The sequence below is a fragment of the Cheilinus undulatus genome, linkage group 12 (genome assembly GCF_018320785.1).
Source record: "Cheilinus undulatus linkage group 12, ASM1832078v1, whole genome shotgun sequence".
In the NCBI taxonomy this organism is placed as follows: domain Eukaryota; kingdom Metazoa; phylum Chordata; class Actinopteri; order Labriformes; family Labridae; genus Cheilinus; species Cheilinus undulatus.
In genome coordinates this window covers 853,657-880,171 of record NC_054876.1, presented here as the reverse complement: position 1 = coordinate 880,171, position 26,515 = coordinate 853,657, and the positions used below count along the sequence as shown (strand labels likewise).

At 38.8% G+C, this 26,515-nt stretch overlaps 1 protein-coding gene across 13 annotated transcripts in view; it reads right to left on the bottom strand.

The window, feature by feature from the left end:
* The window catches only part of picalma (phosphatidylinositol binding clathrin assembly protein a), a 69,328-nt gene that overhangs the window by 25,500 nt on the left and 17,313 nt on the right, over positions 1 to 26,515 (bottom strand). For all 13 annotated transcript variants that reach the window (XM_041801481.1, XM_041801484.1, XM_041801488.1 and 10 more), the window contains exons 3-10: positions 21,513 to 21,655; positions 18,046 to 18,121; positions 17,849 to 17,951; positions 13,534 to 13,627; positions 13,311 to 13,422; positions 11,519 to 11,625; positions 11,286 to 11,327; positions 2,781 to 2,866 (exon numbers count right to left, since the gene is read on the bottom strand). In XM_041801481.1, the coding sequence (XP_041657415.1) occupies positions 2,781 to 2,866; positions 11,286 to 11,327; positions 11,519 to 11,625; positions 13,311 to 13,422; positions 13,534 to 13,627; positions 17,849 to 17,951; positions 18,046 to 18,121; positions 21,513 to 21,655 (763 nt within the window). The remainder of the gene's footprint in view (positions 1 to 2,780; positions 2,867 to 11,285; positions 11,328 to 11,518; positions 11,626 to 13,310; positions 13,423 to 13,533; positions 13,628 to 17,848; positions 17,952 to 18,045; positions 18,122 to 21,512; positions 21,656 to 26,515) is intronic.

Here is a 26,515-nt window from a genome sequence, read left to right as displayed (position 1 = left end):
TATGTCACCATCTCAATGTCCCTTCCCTGGATGTTCACTGGTGATGGGGAGAGTAGGGGCGCAGACGGAAGTCCACACCCAGCTCCTTGGTCTTTCCAGTGTTAATCTGGAGGTGGTTTCGCTGGCACCAGTCCACAAAGTCCTGGTATACACTACACAGTTAAACATACATGCAACACCAATTTCAAAAAAGCTGGGGCGCTGTGTGAAATGTTAATAAAAACAGAATGCAATGATTGTCAAATCTGATAAACCCATGTTTTAACAACTGACACATTTAACCATGTCATGAACAACATTACCTCATTTTCAAATGGATGGCAGCAGCAATACATGTATAAAAGTAGGGGTGGGGCAACAAAGGGCTGGAAAAGTAAGTAGCGCTAATGAAAAACAGCTGGAGGAGCATTTAATGGGTTAATTGGCAACAGGTCAGTGACATGACTAGGTACAAAAGGAGCATTTTAGAGCGGCAGAGTCTCTCAGAAGTAAGGATGAGCAGAGGTTTATCAGTATGCAAAAAAAAAAATCTGCGTCTAAAAACTGTGAAACAATTTCAGAAAAAAAACTTGCACAATGTAAAATTATAAAGACTTTGACGATCCACCAGCTAGAGTCTAAAATATCATCTAAAGATTCAGAGAAAGTGGAGAAATCTCTGAAAGGACAAGGCTGAAGGTGATCTTGGGGCCCTCAGACAGCACTGCATTAAAAACAGGCATTACTCCGTACTAGAAACTAGGGCTGGGCAATTAATCGCAAATTACATTAAAGAGCAATATGGCCTGCAGCAATTTACAAATCGCAGAAGTTGCAATATTTCTTTAACATGAAATGTGTCAGACCAGTTTAATAAATCAAATATTTGCAGCTGCAGAGATGTTATGCACATTAAGCAAACATTCAAGTGTCACATTTTTTATAATGGTTTACAAAAATCCTCCTTTTCATGTTTTATGTATGTTTTCTTAATCAAAATGAGGGACATAAAATGATAATTCCCTTCAATAAGGTAAATGACATCAAATTTGCAATACGAGCAAAAAAAAAAAAAGTTCATTCCATCTCAAATTGATGAAGCTTAGTCTTAGTTCCCAACAGTCATACCCCAAGTTGTGATCAGCTGATAGCCAGCTTCACCTCCTCCACCCCAGCCTCCTCCTTTATACCATAAAGCTTGTTGCACCTTCATATTCAGATTCATATTACTATAGATTAATTGCTTTTAAATAATTTCATTGTTTTCAATACACATTGTCATAAATGTGTGTATCCATATGGGGATTTTTAGCCATGTGCTCCTGCAAAGTCAAAGCAGTTGCTTGACTAACCGAGGGAGCTTCTTTTGAGCAGAGCCTTCTCCACCAAGTGAAACTGTAGTAGATCCATTTTGCAATAAAACTGTTAAATGCATGAAGAGTGTCCTGGCTGAATGTAGGCTATAATGTGGAATGATTTATTGCTTGAATTTGTTTAAAAATATATAAGATGAGGAACCTAAGAAAAATCGCATATTAAATAGCTTTTTTTTTAGAAAAATGGCAATTAAATGATTTTTGCAAATAGTTCAGCCCTACTAGAAACCTGCATGGGCTCAAGAATACCTCTAAAAAATCCACTGTTCACATTACTGCCTTTTTAGAGCCTGGAACAAGGGCTGGTATTTTAGTGAAAACGTTAAAGCATGTCAGCGTAGATGCACCGCTGACTGGCATGCTTGCCACGGGCTGCATCTTAAATCCTGAATGAGAAGAGAAACAGACTGAGCTGCAACACGGCAGAGATGTTCGTCTATGCAGAGAAAAACATGCAAATTTAACAAAGCAGACTTTGAGGTAGGGCTTTACAATACATTGTTTTAATAATATCACTGTATTTTTCAATAAGATATGGGATTTAACAGGAGTTTTTCTAATAAAAGTTTATGTGGAGGTTAAGTTGAAAAAAGAGGTGAGTTATTTCAGACTTAAGAGGCTGTGCTGCAATTGTTATTTACTTTATTAAAAAGTATCTTTCTTTGTGAAATAAGCAGACATAAAAAAGTTGCATGCGTATTTCTGTGTATGAATATGTCCCTTCTAAAGTAATGAAGAACAGAATTATACTGTTGTTTAACAGTAAAAATTAATTTTGGTCCCTGGCCTTGATGAGGAAGTTCACAATAAACAAAAAGTAACGACAGTTCATGAAAGACATCAGTATCGCCCTGATTTTTTGGTGCATCACTACTTTAGAGGAACATCTGCTCCCATCCAGACAACATCTCTGTCAGAGAAGGCCTTGACTGTTTCAGCAAGATGATGCTAAACCACATACCACATCCATCACAACAGCATGGCTTCACAGGAGAAGAGTCCAGGTCCAGGACCAGCCTGCCTGCAGTCCAGACCTTTCACCAATAGAAAACATTTGGAGCACCAGGACCCAGGACTGTAGAGAAGCTAGAATCTTACATCAGACAAGAATGGGATAACATTCCTCTTCCAAAACTCCAGCAACTGGTCTCCTTTGCAGATGTTTGCAGACTGTTGTGATAGAAGAGGGATGCTATCCACACAAAGGTGGACCCTGTCCCTGCTTTTTTGAGACATGTTGCTGCAATCGCATTCAAACTGGACTATAATTCTGTTATTTCAATTTGACCCTGCACCCCAACTTTTTTGGAATAGTGGTTGTGCAAACATTAACAGCTTGACTGTCATGTGCTGCCTGCTCCAGAATTACATTGGTTTCTACCGTGTAATAACCGTGTAATAACACTCTGAATGAAGCAGACCCACCTGCTCGCTGCTGTCGAGTCTTTGACTTTCTTTCCCTCTAAAGAAGCCAGGTGCTGCTCCAGGGCATCCAGTAAGCTGCTAGGAGCCTGGTGTAAATATCATTGAAACACACTATGTTACAAAGGCTGACAAAAGCACAAGGCATCCTTCAAAAACAAAAATATGAAAAGGAAAAAAAAAGACACTGAAGCATGCAGAGTTACTGCAAAGAGTCCACAAACAGAGCTACTCACAGAAAAACAGAGTAAAGGGGGAGAAAAGGTTTGGATACTTACACAAACTGTAAACTGAGAATGGAGAGATAGAAGGAAGGGAAAAATACAGGAAATAAAGGTGGTAATAGTCAAGAGAAAGTCTGGAAACTTTTGGACAAATCTCATCTAATCCAGGGTTTTTTCTGGAACAAATTTAACTGGCACACACACTTCATATACACTCACTGACGACCTCAGTGTGTACACCTGTTCAACTGTGCATTAACACGAATAATCAGCCAATCACACGGCAGCAACCAAAGCACTGAGCTCTGTAGATGTGGTCAAGAAGATATTCTGAAGTTCAGACCCAATGGTGGCGGTGATTCAAGTGATTTTAATTGAGCCATGGCTGCAGACGCTTTCATCACACCAAATTCTGACCTTAAAATTTGAATATTTTAGCAGAAATTGAGACAAAGCGACTTCTGTCCAAGTTCCTTTTCACTATTTTGTTGAGTTTTGATGATTTTATAAAAGCCCTGCACCTGAGTGATGTGCGTATAATTCCCCTTGCTCTTCTACTGCTGCAGCCCATCTGCCTAAAAGTTGGACATCGTGTGTTCAGAGGTGCTGTTCTGCTTATCCCCATTGTGAACCAGTGCTAATTTGGATAAATGTTGTTGTTCCATCAGCCTGGACCAGTCTGCTCATTCACTTAATCATTGGTTAATCTGGAAACCTGAACACAAAAAAATATTATGACCAAGTTTGAGCACAGCACCCTCCCGTAGTCCTCCAGGGTGGATGGTTACGTGCCTGGAGGTGAAAGGGTGAATGTGATGAATGGCGGCAATGCTTAAGAGCAAAAATGGGATTTAAAAAGCAGCCAAATGGAAGTTTAGATAAAATCAAAGTCCTGTGATGCAAAGACACCAACATAGTCTCAAGCCATGGTTGTCAGGCTACACTGGTGGAGTGCAGCAGACCTGGATATCTCAACAATGCAACAAAAACTAAGCTAACTAATGCACTTGTTACCTGATGGGTGTGTCTGCTGATTAAGGTTGCAGATTATGGATATTATTGCTAGGGATGTTCCTAAGCATCTTTTTCCCAATTTGGACCGAGAAAAAAATACTTAGAGAACAGTCAAATTCCTCACAGAGTCACTGTGATAGCGGGTGTGAAGTGAGCCTGATATAGTCTGTACAGCGTGGCTAACATTAGCAGCTAGCTCCGCCATGATTAACATCATGCTTTAATATGTGGTGCCTTTTCACTCCACTGAGTAGATACACGTGAGTTCAACCCTCGACAGCCTACATACCACTTTATTTCCATTACTTCAATAACTGTCATACCGCGCTCTTCCTTCTACACGCCAACAGCTAAGCTTCTCACATTAACACTGGGGAGAGCTTGGACAGGAAGGCAGCAGCCATTAACTAAAGCTACAGCGGCCTCTAGTGGTGGGAGGTTCATCACAGTTTAAAAGAGCGTTATAAACGGGGTTTCAAGCCTGTGTTTATAAAAAAAATATATATATATATATATATATATATATATATGTGATTAGTTATAGCTTTTTAAAAGTTTAAATAATAACAGGGTATTGTGTTTTTGTAATCAAAACCAGCCCCATCTGTTCATCTCTCTAGTAATAAAAGATACATAAATCCAAAGTCAAAACTATAAGATAAATAATAATTATGTGACAAAATCATAATTATCAGACAGTACATAATTATGATATAATGACATATTATATTGTAATATATTATATATTCTATGATATTACAGCATGAATTTGAAATAATAAATCAAAATAATGAAAGTCAGACTTTTAAGACACAAAGTCAAAATTATTAGACTGAAAGTCATAAGAATGACATGAAAGTAATATTTATGACAGTGGCACTCAACCTTATTCTACCAAAGAGCCACATATTCTTGAATACTTTAGCGAGAGCCACAATCCAAACCCAGGATGTGAGGTAGATCATAAGCTGGGTTTCCATTACACTTGGAAATGTGCAAAATCGAAATAGCGCAATAAAAAACTGGTAATGGAAGCACCTGAATTTTGTAAAAACCCTAAAATATCGCTTTATATCAGGCGTTTAGATATAGAAATATAGCGCAAAAGTGTAATGGAAACACTTTTTCCGTATTTACAAGTCACAGGACGTGATGTACGGTGTCACATGACCAGTCACTCCAAGACAACATGGCATGGTTCGTGTGGACAGAAGAAGAGACGAGACTTTTCTTAACATCATACTTATACCCTTGTGCATGGCTTTTGCCATACATACGGACTTTACCTCTGAACTATCACCTGTTGCCTTCATCTTTTGTTCAAAATTATCAAGGCAACCGCCGTAGATGTAACCAAAACAGTACCAACACGCAACAGGATTTGTGCATCAAGTTTCCCTGCAGTGGATTTACGTGAGATGAGATTTTACATGAATTGCAAGGCCTATGCTCAAAACTTCCTTCAATGGAAACGCATTCAGAGCACAATTGTACTTAATCGAAATTTAAGAAATATCACTTTTACTTTGTGAAAAACTGTAATGGAAACCCAGCTATAGTTCAGTTAATCTGTAGTTGACATGAAACAGTGGATTGGTGGATAATTTTGAGCTTTAATGGGATGGAATAGGCTACAAAAAATGTCTGTTTGGTGTCAGAGGAAACAATCCGTCACTGTTAATGAGCATATATTTATTTTATCAATCACTGACATTGGGCCACAACCTTGTATCTCTATTTTCATGATTTTAATTTGTTTTTATAAATCAGTGCTATGGGTCACCCTTCTTACATTTGTCAGTGGGTTTAAACCAATTTGAAAGAAATAAAAAAAATGTCAAAAGATGCGCCTTTTTTCCCCAGAAATGTGAAGTTCTGTGGCTTTATTGACATAAAAGAGATGCTTTCTCATTTTTTCCCACCCATTATTAATTCTTTAGCTAAAGGGGGAGGGGCCTCATATTGTTCTTTGCACTGGGTCGCCAAATGACTAAAACCAGCCCTGCCTCACACCCGCAGCTCTACCAGGCATGTCGTTCAGCCCTGTCTTATTTTGGGGCTTTGCTTTTATATTTCTGCTCTTTTGACAATATTTATTATCAGGAGTACATTACAGATCAAACAATACCCTCACGTTTAGACAGCTTTCACTAGATATTACGTTATCTAAACACGTGATCTGTGTGTGTTATGCTCCTTGATGATGCGCATTGGCGTAATCATCATAAAATATGAGTGTGAGAGAGCATTGGCAGAAGTGACTGGAGAGAAAAGTTAAAACGAGGGCATAGGAAGCTTCAATTTGAACACAAGACAGCACACCTCAATGTTTGACCTTACTGAAGAGACGCAACACCAGTGGACTTCATCTGCTCTCTTCTCTTATACACACTCCTCTGTAGAGCATGACTGACGGTAATAATATACGGATTAAAAAAATAAAGGTTTCAGTTTGGTAGTTTAGTCCGTCTTCTTTGTGTGGGTAACAGATTTATTGATGTGACTCAAAATGAATTTTTACTGATGACAGTGTTTACCCTCATAAAGACTTTTAGGAGCCTTAAAGGGATACTTAAACATTTTGGCAAATTTGGCCATTGCCATAATCCCTACAATCTCACTAATAGGTTCGTTACCTTTAGTTGTTGGTGCAAGCTATTTTTAGATCGGCGCTGCCGAGTTAGGAGCTGCTCTGCCAACGCAATGGAGTCTTATTCACTACGCTATGAAATAATCATGGAACATTAGGAGGTGGAGATGTTTTAAAGCTAAATGCAAAGCCGGAACTACACTCCAGACATGGCTGCTGCACTGTGTCACTCCGCCCAGTGGTTTACTCAAGAAATAGTTCCCAGTATTTGCTTCATGCGTCGTAATGTTACATAATTACATGTTATCATTTCATAGCGTGGTGAATGTGCAGGTAACAACTTGTCCGTGAGAGCGTGTTGGAGTTGCTGGATTGTGTATTTGATGAGGGAAAGCCGGGATACCATAAGATTCCATTGCGTTGTCAGAGCAGCTCCTAACTCAGCAGCGCCGATCTAAAAACAGCTTGCACCGACAACTAAAGATAAGGAACCTATTACTAAGACTATAGGGATTATGGCAATGGGCGAATTTGCCAAAATGTTGAAGTATCCCTTTAAAAGTGCTGCAACTGGTGACTAAAGAGCCACATGCAGCCCGAGAACCACAGGTTGAGTATCACTGATTTATGAGATTATGGGATAGAAGAAATTATGAAGAAAAAACAAAATTAAAGGTCAAGTCATAATTATGAGATGAGTAAATCAAAATGTTCTGACAAGTAACTTGTTGGATAAAAAGTTGTATTTTGACTCTATCTTTTAATTTCTATCCAATAATTATGATTTACTCCGGAAGTAAGATTTTCTGAAAATAACTAAAGCTTCAATAGGAAACATTTGAGAAAAGGCAGAGGCTTTGAAAAAAACTCTGAGGGTGACTGGGTGAACGTTCTGTCTGTCTATGGGCCAAGCAGAGCAACAAAACACGTGATGTAGCCGCTATCGAGCTGCACGTGCGCAGCCACTGAGGAATAACACAAAACATGGTGACTGTAGACATATCAGTACTCGACTTTTGTTGTTTTTGAAAAGAAAACAACTCACTGCTGTTCTTTGTTCTTCTTTTAACAAAGAAATGTTGTCAAGTTCTGATAAAACTGGCGCTTTAGCAGCATCCACGCTAAACTCTTCCTCCATAACTGCACCAGCTCTTGCTGCTGCTTGTTAACTTCACGACTCTGCTGCGCCTGAAAGTACCGCCCCTCAATGCTGATTGGTCCTGTCATTTTCTAACCAGGCCCAAACGGTGCATTCACCAGTGAAAAACAAAGAAACAGGCGTATCCATCTGCTTTGCAAGGTTATAGAGACGGTTGTGATGGCGTGAAAATCCCAGTAGATCAGCCATTGTGAAATACTCTGACCAGCTAGCTCTATACCAACAAACAGTACATTCAGTTTCACTTAAATCACCTTTTTTCCACATTCTGATGCTGGATGTGGATTTTGGCACACTGTCTTGACCATGTCTACATGCCTACATGGCTGCTGATATGTGACTGACCTATTAGATATTTGTGCTGATGTGCAGATGAACAGGTGTACCTGCTGAGGTATTTGGTGAGTATATAAACACACATACAAGCACTTAAGCTAGTCTCTGAATGGGATCCTTTGTTTTACACCTTTATTTAATGTAGGATGTTCAAGGTCAGGAGTGAATGGCGAGTGTGAAGATGTTTGTAAGTGCAGTAGTCAGAGCGTGCATCGCCTGCCTAGCTGAACTCTTGTTGTGAAAACTGATTAGTACAGGAACTTCAGGAGGTTAGCAGCCTGTGAAAGACAATCAGCCAAATGGTTTGTCAAAATTGTGGGGGTCAATGAATGAATAAAGACTGTGGGGGCTGCAAACCCGCCTTAGCAAAGAGAATAACCAGGGTCCCAGATGGCACACATCCTTTCAGACTGGGTATTTGGTTCTTCAAAGTTTTTCAACGGCAAACAACTTCATTTTCAACAGATTGTCATGACACGCAGCAGTGATAACTAAACATTAAACTTGTTTCTGGCATGTGCCCACAAGAAACGACAACAATTAAAATGATGAGACTAGGGATGCACTGGAAATTCGGCCACCGAAAATTTTCGGCCGAAAAAGGCCCAAAAGTGCATTTTTGGTTTTCGGCCAAAAGACTTTTATCACCGAAACAACAAGGCCGAAACATGACGTTGTGGTGACGCAAGCAAAAAACGCAGCCAGCATGCGCTTGGAACAGTACGCGTAGGGGTAAATAGGGGGTACGCGTACGTGAAGGCACCCCAGGGGGCATGTGAGATTTTAAAATACACGCCGGCTATTTAAGAAAAATAGCACCTTTCTTTGCACGTCAGGAGAGACATGTTTTTGCGAGTATATTACTACATTCTAAAATCACATTCGTGCTGCGAATGCCTGTGGTGTGTTTTCTCTGTCCTCTGATAAACACTGATATTTTTTGAAGCGAAAGATAAAAGGAGGTGTGTCCCTCTCTGTCCTTCACACCGTGCGTAACGCGGCACTTTTACGCACAGCCAGGCTGTCAGTGCCGTTTTTTTTTCACGGTTTCATTCACTGTGCCAGCCAAGTTTGTAAGAGGAGGGACTGACTTTTCATTCATTCTATGTCAAATATGATCAATAAGAGTTATAATATTGCACAGCTGAGGCTCGCGGTTAGAGGAGTTAACTCTCTCCACAGCTCACAGACTGGCTCACCTGTTTCTGTTCCAGACTGGTCAGAGGAGTCATTTAGCTGGTTGATCTGGAGCTTTTAGAAGTCCTTTGTCTGAGGTCAGAGGAAACTGTGTTGGTAAATATTTCACTAAAGTCCCGTTAGTTTAGAAACAGCTCCAGCTGTGTGAGTTTCGCTCAGACGAGCACACATGGTGGTGCCGATTTTTATGGTAGACAGAGGAACATAAACGTCCTCCTCTCCAACACCACCTGATGTTTGATATCTCCTCATATTTGTCTGTATCAGTTCTTTTGTTTCTGCCTCTTTTTTTAGCCTGGTAGAGAGGGAGACAGGCAGCAGGCAGCCCCACATGTCCATATGAGCGCAAATGTGCTACTTAAATATCCGCAGCAATGTCGCGCTGCGAAATGATGTTGCAGGTGTGGAAGCTTGCTTTGACTCGCTACAGGTTCTAAATGTAAATATTTAGTGTAAATAATTTGCATGAAAAAATTGCGTCTAGAGTGTAAGGACCTTAAGTTTATAAACTGGAGTTAATATTTTGTATGCTCTTAAATTTAATCACCCTAAACCCCCTGAGTCTCCCCCATGGCAGAATGGTTTGACCCACACTGGCACGTGCCTGTCAATCACTGTATTCACAACCTCTCCATTCATAAAAAGGTTTATGATTTATTTTTTGTGAAGAAATGCTGATCTATAACTAAGTTCATTATTTCAGTTTGAGAAAAGAGAAGTCTTTTTTATAACTTGTTTATTATTTACAGGTTTTTAGTTTTTCTAGCTCTATGTTTTTATTTCCAAATTGTTCCAGAGAGACCACTGCAGTGGAGCAGAGTTTTGCACACTTCTGGGTTTAAAGCCTTTCCAGTCACTGTTTTCAATAGCTACATTAATTTGAATTCCTACATTTAGAATGAGAAGATGTACCATGACTTTATTCATGCATTTTTAATATTTAAAATGGATGAAAAAAAGATCTTATATTTGTAATTTGAAAGTGTTTATCAGTTACAAAGTTTGATAAATCAGACGGCTGTCACAGCACTCTTTAATGTCTTTCTTTTTGGCCAAAAAGCTTTGTGCTGTTTAGGGGGTACTTGGTACATGACTGAAAAAGGTTGAGAACCACTGATTTATTAATGTTTACATGAGTGTGGTCAAGTTAAACATTTTATTTTGTATTTTATTTCATATTGTGTATTGTTGGAATGAAGTGCTTAATAAATATTTACATAATTTTGTAATTGATTTATTCTTTGAAGCATTAATATTAATTTATGCAAATGCAATTGATTTTAGTGAGGTTAGTACACAGTCATAGCCATAAATGCAATGGTACTAATAACTGGCATAATAATTTCTTTCGGTGTTTCGGTTTTCGGCCTTGGTTTCCTCATTTTCGGTTTTCGGTTTCGGCCAAGAATTTTCATTTCGATGCATTCCTAGATTAGACCATTTCATCTCTTGCCCTTCTTTATCAGCTCATAAAAGTTAGCTGGAACTCATTTCTCAAACTTATATACCATGAAAAATACCCAGACAGAAAGCCTGAGTTTGATAAAGTTCATAACACTGATTTAAAAATACAACACCCCTTATTATGATTGTTATTCTACTGTTATAGCTCGTGCAGCCTGGAAGTGAGACTTGCTTGCTGCATGCCACCCTAACCGTGGTATGACATTTGGTGATCTGACTCTCCTCATATATTTTTGACCAAGACTAGCTCAAATAGGATCCTGACAGCAGGTGGATTTTCTGACCACACAAAAGGATAAAGCATTATCTTAGGCAGCTACAGCAGGACATCCCAGTATTCTATCAGGTCTTACTCTCTGACTTATTACCTTAGTGAGAACACATTGTGAACATAAACCCTTCAACTGTAGTGACTCTCCAAACTCAGCCGTGGAACACCTTTTTGGGAAACAAAGCCAGCAAAGAGGCCGGGGCCGTTTTCTAAGTAACTGTTGCAAGACAGTTTAGTTTTCACTCCGGCTTACCTGAGACAGGTCAGGGATGTCCCCTCGATCGATCCCCACTTGCTGCAGGGAGAAAACAAAAAGGATTGGAACATAGAAACAACCAGGAAAATATTCCAATGTAGGGATTCTCCAATACCACTTTATTATACTGGTATTGATACTGAAACAATACCTGTACTGGGGCTGGCATTGGTGCATCCCTAATCTCAGAGCTTTTTAAAATCTTTGAGATTGTCTGGCTCCAGACTCACCTCTGCAACTTTAAGGAACTCTGAGATTCTTGTCATTCGGGTGAGGAATTTCTTGTAAATGTCAAGTCCTTCTTTGCACTGAATCTTCTTCATGTCAAAGTATTTCTCTGTAGCAAGAACAACAAGCACAGAGAATTAAACATGTCTGCATGCTTAAACCACAATTTTAAATCATCAACGACGTGTATACACAAAAAATATAGGGAAATAATGAGATTAAGAGCTTTATGTCAGGCCTTTTCAGTTAGCGGCCAGGGGGCAAAATGCAGCCCAGAACCAACCCCCAAGTGGCCCAGCCTGTGGTCATGCCAGAGATGCATAGGGCAACCTGTTCTGCAAGTTTCCATAAATTCCCACAGTATTTCAGGCCTTGAATGCAACACTCTGCGTAGCCTAGCAACAGTCTACCTACAATGCACTGCATTGTTTTGAAGCGTGGCTAGCGATGCTGACAGAAGAAGCCCCAAAATACCAAATATAAAACATGTCCTTTTCAACTGAAGCTACAACTGTGCTCATTTAGTTTTTATGCCCTTTAAAGGGATACTTCAACATTTTGGCAAATTCGCTCATTGCCATAATCCCTGTAGTCTTACTAATAGGTTCGTCACCTTTAGTTGTCAGTGCAAGCTATTTTTAGATCGGCGCTGCCGAGTTCGGACCTGCTGTCCCAACTCAATGTAAGCAGACGGTATTCTGGCAAATACTCTGAAATATTTCTTGAGTAAACCACCCAGAGGAGTGACACAGTGCAGCGGCCATGTCTGGAATGTAGTTCTGGCTTTGCATTTAGCTTTAAAACATCTCAGTCTCGTAGTGTTCCATGATTATTTCATAGCCTGGTGAATGTGCAGGTCACAACTTGGAGTTGCTGGATTGTGTATTTGATGAGTTTGATGAGGGAAAGCCGGAATACCGTCTGCTTACATTGAGTTGGGACAGCAGGTCCGAATTCAGCAGCGCCAATCTAAAAATAGCTTGCACGGACAACTGAAGGTAATGAACCTATTACTAAGACTATAGGGATTATGGCAATGGGCGAATTTGCCAAAATGTTTAAGTATCCCTTTAAGATACACCTGGGTAAGATGTGACCAAAATTATTATTTACAGAATATCATTTTAATTTTTTATTCTATTTATTTCATTTCATTCAAGTGCAAAAAAATCCTACTACCTCAAGTTCTGTTCAAATACAGCTCAATTGTTGTGTTTTTATGCTCTTTTTCATGTGTTTGTGTTGCCTCTATTCAACTTCAGATAAATCAAGAACGGAACAAGCTACAAACAAGCGTTTTTTTCCATGATGAAATAGAGAGTTTCTTCTTTCATTTGAGCTATTTGGTGTTTTCATAATCATAGTAGAAAATATTCTGTGGGTCTTGAAAGATGACTCAAAATGGCCAAAAACGCTGGCACAAGCCACTTGCCATTTTATAAAAGGGCTGGCACTCAATGAGTTAAACAACAGTATGAACTTGTCAAATTAGGCTTGGTTAAGAAAAAAAATATCTCTGCAGGTGAATAATGGATGAAAACTCTCTTTTTACTTACTTCAAAAAAAATCTTACGGTCTGTATTTTGCAGTGTTAATGACATGCATTAACTCTGCAGGAGTGTGATCAAATGTAGTTCAGGCCAACCTTACAGTAAAAGCACACTGAAAGTATTTTCACTCAGTGACCCCTTGTTGTTCATAGCACCCCTGGTTGTTTACAGGAATAGTTGGGAAAAAACGACATAAATGTCAGAATTTACGAGGCTAAAGGCAACACAAAAACGTGGTATTCACCCAGGAGGTTGATTATGCCCTCGTTGTACGCAGCAAACAGTCGGATAGCATCTTTAAACAGAAGCATGAAGGCTGCGTTGATCACACCATTGGTCAGTTCATTGGCATTGACCTGAAAGAGACAGAGGAGTGTTTTATTCTCTTAGACTAACTACACTTGAGGAATGGAGAAACGGCGTGAGCAGTAGATTTTAATGCTAACATGTGCAAACTGAGCACTTACATTGAAATCGAGGAGCACATCCATCTGATTTTGGATGATGGGGATGGTCTTCAGGAGCTTCTCTGTGTTCATGGTTCTCATCACACCATCAGACCTGGGGGTTTAAAGAGGAAAGGGAACATTTTAAAAATAAAAAAGCAAAAGACTTCAGAAGACTCAAGCATGAAGTTACCAGAAACACATTATTCTCCAGAGCTACCATATTCCACAGCTGTATATACCTGTAGTATCCAGAAGAACAAGGTGTCAAATACTCAGAGATGTGGTAAAAGTAAAGAAGGCTGAAAACTAGACCTCCTGAATAAGACTCATAAGTTAAAGCGTCTTAATTGGGCCAAGGAATACCTGAAGACAGATCTCTCAGGTGTTATGGGCAGATGAAATGAGAGTGAGCCTTAACGGACCAGACGGATGGGCCTGCAGTTAGATCACAAACGGAAACAACAGGCTGGTATGGGCTGGTTTTATCAAGGACGAGCTGGTTGGACCTGTTCAGGTTGAAGAAAATCAACTCCCAAACTTACTGCCAGTAAGATTCTTTCTTCAAGCAGTGGTACAGGAAGAAGTCTTCTGCATTCAAGAAAACCACGATCTTTATGCAGGACGATGCTCCATCACATCTTGGTTAGCCAGCAAAGTCCTCAAAGATGATCAATTATTGACAGGCCTTTCTCCTCACCTATCTTAAACCCCATTTAGAGCTTGTGGGCCGTTCTTCAATATGAGATTTACAGTCAGGGAAGACAGTTTACCTCACAAACTAAGGATGCACGCAGTTAAACGGCTAAACTTGTTTATCAAAGTAGTTAGTGCGAGATTTAAGAGTCGGTTAAAACAGTTACCTATATTTTTTTATAAACAGCTTGAACCCTATAAAGCTCTTTTAAACTGTAACGAACCTCCTGCCACTACAGGTGCTGTACATTCAGTTCATGTCTGAGCTCTCCCCCAGCACTTCGCCAGATGTGAATATGAGAAGCTTAGCTGTTAGTGTGTGGTAGGAACCGTGCGGTAGGACAGTTTTTTTAAGTGATAAATGGAAATAAAGTGGTATGTAGGCTGTCGAAGGTTGAACTCACATACGACTCAACTGAAGTGAAAAGAGTCCACATATCAAAGCGCGGTATTAATCTGCAAAGAGGAACGAAGGCTGGCCGAGCTAGCTGCTAATGTTAGCCACGCTGTAGAGACTATGGGTCTGTTCAAAAAGTCCAAAAAAAATTACCTCCTAAGTCCTTTCCTATCCACTTTTCCTTAACCCCGCCGGAAAACATCACAGGGTCAAGGAAAGATGGGAGTAAGAGAATAGAAAAGGAAAACTGTGGTGATTAGGGAATCCGACTGCACTTTCCCTAGGCTGATGTTACAGATGTGACGTGTTTTTTGTGTAAAAACTACAATTTAACATTGATGGACTATGGAAGAGGAACTATGACTGTAAACATCCAGAACAGCAGAAACTTTTCTCCTCATCTGAACTTTCTTCTAAGTCAATACGAGATGAATAATGTTCAAGTCCTTTTATTTCACAACAAATTGTTTTGCTTTATTTTCTGCCTATCCATTTTCTCTTTAATTTTCTCGTCTGTTAATTTTATTAGTCTACTCTGGTTCTGATGATAGAAGAAGCCTAATATTCACAATATAGCAACATGCCAACTTTATCGCTTTAATTGGTCGTGATTTACAAACGTTTATCACATTTACTTTAAAAATAGCAAAACAAATACAGTTTAAAATACTGACTGATCAGTTTACTGTTTGATTAAAATGGAAACGAGAAGAAATGAAGTCATTATCATAAGTTGAATGATATAGTTGTCATGTCTGTAATATTTCTCTGTTCATCCCTACTACCTTCCGTTTATCACATGGATTATAAATTTGACAATGAATTTCACAGTTTAAATTGGGGCTAGTAAAGTTACAGTCAAGTTATTCACTTGTTCTGATGAGCGGTCAACAGGTGCGTCACTTTAAATGAAGTTTACGCAAAGCATTGTGGGCCATCTTTTCATCTCTCCTCTGGTAAAGGATGGTCCAGTGTTTTCTAGGCTAAAGGAGATAATAAAGGAAGTTATGAAGCTCCTTTCCTTTTCAGTTGGAGAATTCGAACGGCCTTTATCATGGCCGACACTAAAATGCGGGTCGTTTCACTCAGTTAGGAACCTTTCTAAGCAAAATGGACTATTCGAATGGACCCTATAACAGGCTCACATCTCAGCCACTAACACAACGACAGCATTTGGGAGGTTGTGGTTGCTGCTGTGAACAGATCATAACTTACTGGCTCTATGGATGGATGGCTCATGGAGGTGATCAAAAAGAAAGATGGCTACTGAATACTTCTGAAAGGCCAGAATGATTATTGATCATCATTTTAAGTTGCTTACTTATGTATGCTTCAAAAGTGAGGATAAATTAATTAGTTGGAACATATTCTTCCTTAAATGTAGTTTCCTAATAATCATGCACATTAATACTTGCCTTATAATTGTGCACAGCTATTTATGCCTTTGGGATATATATAATTTGGCATTGGCAGGAAAAATATGGCAATTTTTCATGGGCGCAACCTTCATACTCAGCTCTGCTGCTCATCCCACAAATGCCTGTTCCTTACAAATGTGGCACCATTTAAAATGGAAATAAACAGGCTTTCCAACGGTATACGGTTTATCGCCAAGAGGCATCGTTACAACAAAGAAATAATTTACCAAACACAAATTTCCTTACTTTTTGTGCTAAGTTTAGATACAGCTACATTGTTTTTTGACAGATTTACCCACAGTGGAGAAATATCAAGGATTTAAAATGTCCGTCAAAAACTACATTACATTTTAGTCTTGTTTTAGTCATCTTGACGAGAACTAAACCTAGTTTTTGTCAGTTTTAGTCATCACAGATCTATTTTTGTTAGTCTTAGTCTAGTTTTTGTCATGGAAAAAAAGGCCCAGGGTATTTGATTAACATGAAAATATAAATAAGGGGTAAAGATAAATATCTGGCATTCTGTAAGCACTCAGAGGCAGCTGAAGAACAACTGCTACACTTGAAACAGAAGACAAGATATACAGAATTTTCTTTTTCCTTACAGTAAAAATCCCTGAAAGAAGGATATCACTTTAAAGAATACAAGAGATCATTCTTAAAACAGCACAAGAAAAAGGTTTTCATGAGCTAGACTGAAAGGACAATGTCCTCTGGATACGAAAATACAGAAGCTCATAAGACAAGAAGAGACATGATAAAAACTGTGACAGACAAGATTTTACACTATATAAAGAACACTATCATCTATGACATGAAAAATCATGTTTTTAATGAATTGAAATACAAGGCAGGTTAATTATGAAATGTTTAAACTAGTAGTTATATTCTAAAGTCACTGCTTACACATTTTTCATGACTCAAACTGCATTTTAACAGAACATCAAATCCTTAGTTTTTCTTGTTTATATATTTGACTTCAGTACATTTAATACAAATAGATGACCTTGAACTCCCATTTTAAGAATGTACTTTTAAAAACCTGAGCTAAGACAGTAAAATGAAAAGTGTCATCATTTCAATAATAGTATCTGTTATCCACCATCACTGACATTAACTCTACAAGCACAAAGGAGAAACTTTCTGTTTAGACAGTCTGCTGTGATCTACAGATGCCGTTTTCTAATCTTCGTTGGTTTCTCTTTACTTTGAGCCTTATTAAATATTTTTCTGTTTCATCACCGACGTCAACGCATTCCTTGCTTGTTCTGTTACACGTTTACTTTGTTTTATCTAAAGTGTTGTTGATTCTGTCTACAGTTTTTCATCTTTTCACTGTTTTCATCTCCTTTCTCTGACTCCTGTAATAAACAGAGATCAATGATACTAAGGCTAGCTACACTTCAGAACATTTTAGGTGAAGTTTTCAACTCAACTCCCCCTAAACGACTGAAGGCATGGGCTGATCCCAGCCAGCTCATTATTTATCAGCTAAGTATATTACTGGTCCACATCAAGATTCTTTAATATCATGCTATTAAAATAGTTTCAGATTTAAATATGGTCTATTGTAGCCATCCTAACCAGACATCTCATCTGTAGTCTGACAGGATTACAGTTAGTTCTCCAGAACCGCAACCATGACAACTGTCTGGTCTTCATGCTAATTTTGTCTCCTTTAAAAGGATGATCCCATCAGAATCATGTATTTTACAAAGTAGTTCAATATGCTTCTGCTGATCGTATGCAGCCACCAATAAAACTGTGACAAAGTAGTCCTGCAGGGTCTACATCTGTAGGTGCAGTTACAGTTAAAAGTGCTTACCCTCTTTTCACTTTAGTGAAGTCAAAAGCCACTTGTCTGTAGGACACAGCCTTCTCGTTCAGGTAGCGGCTATACCTCCTGATGAACGTTGACATATCATAGCCTATGTCATAAACAGCAGAAGGGAGCAGGTCATAATCAATATTCATACCACAAGAAAACTGGCTGAGCAGTAAAATGCTTATTGCGGTACTCACCTTGTAGACCACTTTTATCCAAAAAGTTGCTGAGGTTGAATAATGTGTTCCTTGAGGCCAGATACTGTATAAATCTCTGCAAGAAGAACAGCACATTAGCTCTAGATGCATGATGGGGGCATTGACTAATAGTGAGGCTTTCAGCTGTGCGGCTGATGCCACTACTTATGGCATGGCCCCTTCAGGTGAAAGACACTGGTCTGATTACAGGCTAGCTTAAACCCTTTACTAACCAGTAGTTTGTCGCCCATACGCAGGGGATAACTTTAGCAGGTAGTTGTGCTGTGTAAAATGTAAATAAAAACAGAATGCAATCATTTTCAAATCTCAAACTCATATTTAATTCTAGGGCTGTCAAGATTAATCGCGTTATTCACAATTGACTGCAATCTACAAATAGTGCACCAATTCTTTTAAAATCGCTATTATTCTCACATTTTATCGTCCCTTTTAACACTCTTTGGTTAAGTCAGTGCAGCGTCTCCCTGCAGCTACAGTGATGTAAAATAAGTCCACTACTGCTCCTTTATGTCTCATTTCAGTCTAATGAACATTTACCTTTGTATGGTTTCCTTATTTCCTCTTAAATCCATAGCAGGTTTATTTTTCCAAAGTTAAATTCATGCTTTAGTCTCTGATCTACCTTTAAACCAGGTCTGCATCCACATAGGGAGTCAGCTGCACTTACGTTTAAGACAGAAGACAAATTAAAAATGACACAAAAAATGTTTTAATGCAAAATAGCAGAATTCTATACTACTATGAAATGGGCATGATTAATCACAATTAACAAGAGAAATCCTGAGATTAATTGTGAACCAATTCTAATCTTTTAATATTTTATTCACAGTTGCACATTAACATATCAGATGTTGAAACGGAGACATTTTACCATTTCATGAAAAATGAGCTCATTTTATATTTGATGGCAGCAACACATCTCAAAAAAGTAGGGATGGGAAAGTAAACCGCTAGAAAAATTAGTGGTAGAAATGAAAAACAGCTAGAAGTGCATCTTGCAGCTAATTAGGATGATTGGTAACAGGTCAGTAACATCACTGGGTATAAAAGGAGCATTTTAAAGAGGCAGACTCTCAGAAGAAAAGATAAGCTGATGTTCACCAATCTGTGAAAAACTGCACCTTAATTAGTGATGCATGATAAGTATTTCTTTGAACCGATACCAATAACCGATAATTTCCTACTCCTGATGGCCGATAACTGATAAAAAAGGATTTTTATTTTTTCAATTGTTGATTTAACAAAAGAAGTTTATTTGATGTGTTTATGCACATCTGGGGGTAAGAAGGGGTTAATATGTAGTGAGCAAAGATATTTATAACTAATTTTAACTAATATCACTTGTGTTTTTCAAAAAACAAAGAATTATTCTGACTTAATAACTGTTATTATAGTTAACTTTTTTTAGTTAAACATTTGTGTACCAAGTACAACATACACAAACAACTGACAGATGGTTTTCCCCCATAAAACCAAATGATAACAGGCTGTTATGCTGAACAATGGAGATATTTGGGGGTCTTTGTTTTTTATTTTTGCTGCTTAAGCCAGAATTAAAGCGAGCTGATGTTTTACATAAAGATTAAAAATATGCTCTGACATAAGTCATATCAGAATAGTGAAGAATAAGAATGTGAAGTCCACCGTGGTATGTGGCTAAACTTCTGATCCTAACGTGGATCAGACTGAATGAAACCACGTCAAACAGAGCAGGCAGGTACACGTCTATGAAAGTAGCGGTGGATCAGGAGACTGTCAGACTGATTTTGTTATTGTAACGTTGTGCCTTTTAGCTTCTGCAAACTTTCTGCTGTTTTCAATGCCTACTTACAATCAGCACTCTGTCTGGTATTAGCCGTCGGCTCGGTCTTAATGCCCCCAGCTGAGGCTGCTGCTGCTTCGTTTTAACGTAGTTAGGATGATGACTCTTCAGTGACTTATAAGATCAGTCGAGCTCTTCTTTCTACTCTTTGCGACCTTTGCAGGGCAAATTCTCCACATATGGTTATGTTATCCTCCCCGTTAATACTGAATAACACCCCCGTGTTGTTCGCTTTTTAGCACAGGGGCTGCTTCCTCTTCTTCTCTGGTGCTTAATAGCGGGTCGTCTACTGCGATGCCACCTGCTGTTTTGGAATGTGTAGTCTCGTGAGAAAGAAAACAAACATCAGCACTGCCGTGCTGACAAAAATATATATGTTATTAGGGCTAGTCGTCATGATATTGGACTTATCAGAATGACGTAATAATTTCCTGTTATCGGCCCGATAATTATCGGCCCAATAGTTATCGTGCACCCCTAACCTTAATATTTTGGCACAATTTCAGAAAAAAAATCTAAAACATAAATTTGTAAAGACTTTGAATATCCCACCATTTACAGTCAAAAATATAATTGAAAGATTCTGAGAACCTGGAGAAATCTCTGTGAGCAAGAGACAAGGCTGTAGGAGCCCTCAGGGTTATTATTATTATTATAAAAAATAGGCATGATTCTGTACTGAAATCACTGCATGGGTTCAGGAACATTCCAGAAATCGCTGTCTGTCTACACACTCAGCCGTTCCATCCACAAACGACAGTTAAAGCTGGATCATGGAGAGAACAAGTAGTAGAGTGAACAGGATCCAGAAACACCGCCATCTTCTCTGGACCAAAGCTCATTTAACATGGACTGAGGAAACATGGAAAACTGTTCTGTGGTCAGAGGAAACCACAGACGCCGTGTCCTGTGGACCAAAGAGGAGAGGGAGCATCCAGCTTGTTCTCCTGGCTCAGGTCTAAAGCCTGCGTCTCTGATGGTATGGGGTTGCATTAGTGCCTATGGCGTGGGCAGCTTTAACATCTGGAAAGGAACTATCAATGCTGAAAAGTAGAGAGAGCTTTTAGAGCAAGATATGCTCCCATCCAGACAACGTTTCTGTCAGGGAAGGCCGAGTCCGGGTCCTGAACTGGCCTACCTGCAGTCCAGACCTTTCACCAATAGAAAACATCTGGAGCATATGGCAAAGAAGACCCAGGACTGCTGAGCAGCTAGAATCCTACATCAGACAAGAATGAGACAACATTCTTCTCTACACTCAAGCAACTGGTCTTCTCAAATCCCAGATGTTTACAGACTGTTGTTAGAAGAAGAGGTGATGCTACACAATGGTAAACATGGACCTCTCCCTATTTTCTAGTGTTGCTGCCATCAAATTCAAAATGAGCTAATATTTTAATAAAACAGTAAAATGTCTCAGTTTAACATCTGACTTGTTGTTTATATTCCATTGTGAATAAAATATGGGTTTAGAAGATCTACAATTGTTGCATTCTGTTTTTATCTACATTTTATACAGCACCTCAAACTTTTTGGAAACTGGGATTGTAATAATTTAAAAAAAGATCTCATCCATATTTCCTCAAGGACAAAGATGGAGGACACATATTCCTGAAGTACTAACCTCATTGCCATAGACCATGAGATGATGAGTGGTGGTGAGAGACTTGAAGACGACTACCCAGCTTGTATTGGTGGTCCTCTCGAACAGTGTGTCAGCCAGCTGAGGGATGTTCACATTCATCTCATTTGTACACTGGATCAAGTCTGCAGGAAGAGGAGAGACTGGTCTAAGAGGATGAAGATGGAGTTTCCCTTTAAGTCGTTTTTTGTGCTTATCAGGAGTGGAACGGTTTACTGATTACAGAAGTGTTGTCACGATACCAACATTTTGGTATCGATACGGTACCTACATGTATTTCGATACTTTTCGAAATAAAAAGAGAACACAAAAAATGTCATTATTGACTTTATTTTTATAGAAAATTTTAGAACTATAACTATGCATCAGTAAAAAAATTAATGTGTTAAAAAACATAACATGTCATTGTTTGTTTCTGTCAATGTTTTAGGATACAGAAAAAAACTGCAAACAAACCAAAAGAACAGATATTTTCTTTGTGTGGGATTTAAAGGTTTAAAAAGCTAAAAAGCTAATATTATTACCATCATTATTGTTTTAAATACTTAACCATTTACTGATATGAGGACATATATATATATGTGTGTGTGTGTGTGTGTGTGTGTGTGTGTGTGTGTATGTAAAAAAGAAGTACCGGTCTCATCCAAGCGCAGTATAGTATCGTTTTAAATGCCTCAGTACCCCGGTACCAATTTAGTACCGGTATACCGAACAAGCCTAGCTCACAGTGATCAATGATCAAATACTCTGGACAACAAACCTGGCTGGGGAAACAAATGGCCTTTTGTTGGCTCTCTGATTGGCCTAATGACCCACCAATCAGAGAGCTCCTTCTCAATACAACTGTTGCTGGGCCATTTCTGGTTAGACAAACTTCTGACAGAGACATGCATTTCCAGCTCATCATGGTTAATAAAAAATACCAAAATCTGTCATACTGATAATAGTTTTAGAAGGCAACAAATCTGATTTTCTTTGAAAAATATACAGGGCCCACCTAAAATCATATATTTCCTCTGAATGATCTTTAAATAATAATCGGAAGTTAATGCAGTGATTCTGCTCCCTGTATTTTTTTCATTTTTTGATCATTTTGGTTTTTATGCAGGGTTGTGAGGCTGCAGGTAAAAGAAGCTTTAGCTCGTTGTCTAAAAAAACACTTACGTTAACATGTGCACCTTTAAAAGACACCTCAGAGACTAAATAAAACATATTTGCTGACTGGCAAATGAAACAGTCAGAAGCAGAGAGTTCCACACAGCCAGCAGAGAGAAGTGATCATCAGCATCCTGAGTCCTCTTATGTCTATGCAGAGGTGTTGGTGTATTTCTAACTTCTTTAGATTGCTGTGTAACATCAGGAAATAACATTTTCTGTCTCAGTATCCCAGCTCTGCTTTAGCGACAGGACACTGGCACTCCCATTTGATCGCCCATCACTGCCGCCATCTCCCTCCCTCCCTCTCACAGCATCTGTGGTTTGAAACTCAAGTGTACACACGTCTTTTCTTCAAAACTTTGTTCATTTCATTCAGTCAAATGTAAAAGTAGCAGATATTCCATAATTTAAAGCATGCAGTGGTAAAAAGCATCAAAAATGAGGGCTGTCAGCATTAATGCAGTTGTGGTCTACAATCAGTGCAATGCTTTACTGTCCTCTTCAGCACACTTTGGTGGAGTCATTGTAACGTCCCCCTACTGCCACAGTAATGTCAATTTAGTCCAACACTGCTAACTGTCCCCTCATTTTCTTTTTAATAAAAGCAGGTCTATGATAAGTCTACTACCCCCTTAGTTTAAGACAGCACAAAAATCTAAAATTAAAAAAAACAAAACAAAACAAAAAAAAAACGGTATAAAATGTAAAACGTGGGATTTCAATATGCCACAATAAGAGAAAAAGTGCTCTTGACTCAAACATTGATGAGATTAATCAGGAATGAAAATTTTAGACGTGTGAGACAAACAAAAGGACAGGGCTTCATGATTTCTGCCATAATAACAATCATGATCATTTTGATCAATACTGAGATGATCACAATTATTAATCACGATTATTCTTTATTTGAGGGTCAATTTCTAGCATTGCCTATTGTCATTTTAAAAATGTATATCCTACTATTACCCTATTTCCAGGTCTGGGTCACTTTAGCTCCTCCCATTTGGTCAAATATGACACAGCAGTGGCTACTAAATGCATCAAGTGGGCTACACAATGAGTGCACTCAAAAGTACACTAATACTGAATTCTAGGTCTTATTGTGTAACATCTACACCGCGTTCCACATTATTATTATATTATTATTCCTAAATATTAATGCAAATGACAGTCAGAATATTTTTCAAGTCATCAGCCATTAGAGCATAATTCAAATGTTTTGTGAACAAACTTCATAATGACAAACATTTTTAAAAAAATAAAAACCTCAAAATGCACTGTTCCACATTATTAAGCACAACAGCTTTTTAAAACATTTTATAGGTTGTAAAGAAATGAGACTGGTCATTTGTAGAAATTGCAGCATCAGGGTGTCATATTTACTGAAATCAAAGCTATTTCCCTCAAAAACATCTTAACAGGACAAGTTCCATGTTAACATAGGAGCTCTTCTTTGATATCACCTTCACTATTCTTGCATCCATTGAACTTGTGAGTTTTTAGAGAGTTTCTGCTTGAATTTTTTTTGCAGGATGTCAGAATATCCTCCCAGAGCTGCTGTTTTGATGTGAACTGCCTCACACTCTCATAGATCTTTAGCTTGAGGATGCTCCAAAGGTTCTCAGTAGGGTTAAAGGTCAGGGGAGGATGGGGGCCACACCATGAGTTTCTCTCCTTTTATGCCCATAGCAGCCAATGACACAGAGGGATTCTTTACAGCATGAGATGGAGCATTGTCATGCTTGAAGAAAATTTTGCTACAGAAGGCATGATTCTCTTTTTGTACCATGGAAGAAAGTGGTCAGTCAGAAACTCTATATACTTTGCCGAGGTCATTTTCACACCTTCAGGGACCCTAAAAGGGCCTATCAGCTCTCTCCTCATGATTCCAGCCCAAAACATGACTCCGCCCCCTCCTTGTTGATGTCCCAGCTTCATTGGGACACGGTGGCCATCCACCAACCATCCACTACTCCTCCATCTGGACCATCCAGGGTTGCACGGCACTCATCAGTCAACAAGACTGTTTGAAAATGAGTCTTCATGTATTTCTGGGCCCACTGCAACCGTTTCTGCTTGTGAGCATTGGTTAGGTGGGGCTGAATAGTAGGTTTATGCACGACTGCAAGCCTCTGGAGGATCCTACACCTTGAGGTTGGTGGGACTCCAGAGGCACCAGCAGCTTCAAATACCTGTTTGCTGCTTTGTAATGGCATTTTAGCATCTGCTCTCTTAATCTGATGTATTTGTCCGTCAGAAACCTTCCTCATTCTGCCTTTATCTGCATAAACCCGTCTGTGCTCTGAATCAGCCACAAATTTCTTCACATTCGATGATCATGCTTAATCTTTCCTGAAATATCGAATGTTTTCATTCCTTGTTCAAGGCATTACACTATTTGACACTTTTCAGCTGCAGAGATCCTTTTTCTTTCCCATATCTCTGAAACCTGTGGCCTGATTAATTATGTGGAACATGTGGAAAAGTGCATTTTGAGGTTTTTATTTAAAAAAAAAAAATAGTTATCGTTATGAAGTTTGTTCAAAAACATTTGAATTATACTCTAACTGTTGATGACTTGAAAAATATGACTGTCATTTGCATTGATATTTAGAAAATCAGAGAAAAACGTCGTTTGCATAATAATGTGGAATGCAGTGTAAGAATGCATTTGATTAGATTAAATTAAAATTAAATACATCAAATACTCTATGTAAAGGGGGAATCATGAGTCAGCAGTTTTAACGGGAGTGTGTTATTTCAGTGTCTACAGCCATCAATTTTACCAACGAAGCCGTTAACATGTAGAGAAAAGGAGAGGCAGAGGATGATGAATGAAAGCAGACTAGTGTGTGCATCTGTGTGTGGACTGTAGGCCAGGTGTTTGAGCGTCATATACTCAAATGCAAAAAACTAGGGATGCACGATAATTAGCAGCACCCATAAATTGTCGGCCTATAGTGCATATATTTTACATATTTTTATTATCCCTACAATAAAATATTAACCGATAAAATCCACCAATAATGAAGGCGTTTTTTTTCTTTCTCACAAAACTACACATTCCGAAACAGTGGGTGGCGCCGCAGTACGAGACCCGCTGTCAACCACCAGAGAAGAAGAGGAAGCATCATTAGTGCTACGAGGCTAAAAACATGGGGAATAGAGTGGTGCAGGAATGAGTCCTAAAACGCGGAAGTAAGTTAGCCTTTTAGCACTTCCACTTCCCTCGTCTGAAAGTCTCTGGAAATTTTGAATGCGTTTTTTGGTTAAATGCCTGAAATAAGGTCTGTGGTGAACACAAGTTCAGGAGAGTTTACATCTGAAATGTGCCCCACCTTTGAATTGTGTATCTTTTTACACCTTAAAAAAGCGGATGCTAAAAGATAGCTAACAAGGACTACATACATCATCATTTGAGGCGCCACAACTGAGCTGTTTAGTTGTATCCGCGTGTGATGACATAAATTAAGTCGACCGTGTTGTAGTTCAATTTAGTATTATGTTAGCTTTTTACTTTCACCACTTAGATTAATGAACCAGATGTGATGCTTATATTATCAATTTGTGAACAAAACCCTTAATGAACAAAACGTGCAAGTTTCATAAACTTTTATTGGACACCGAGCTTATTTTCAGCAATAATCCAAAAACCCACTGAAAAATCCCATAGACTCAACGCCGAGGGAACCCATGCTACGCAAACTTCCAGGTTTTCCTACAAAATTACGTCGCAACTGCACCACTCTATTATTCAGTATTCACGGGGAGGATAACACGACAGTGTTTGTAAAACTTGCCCCACGAAGATCCCAAAGAGAGGAAAA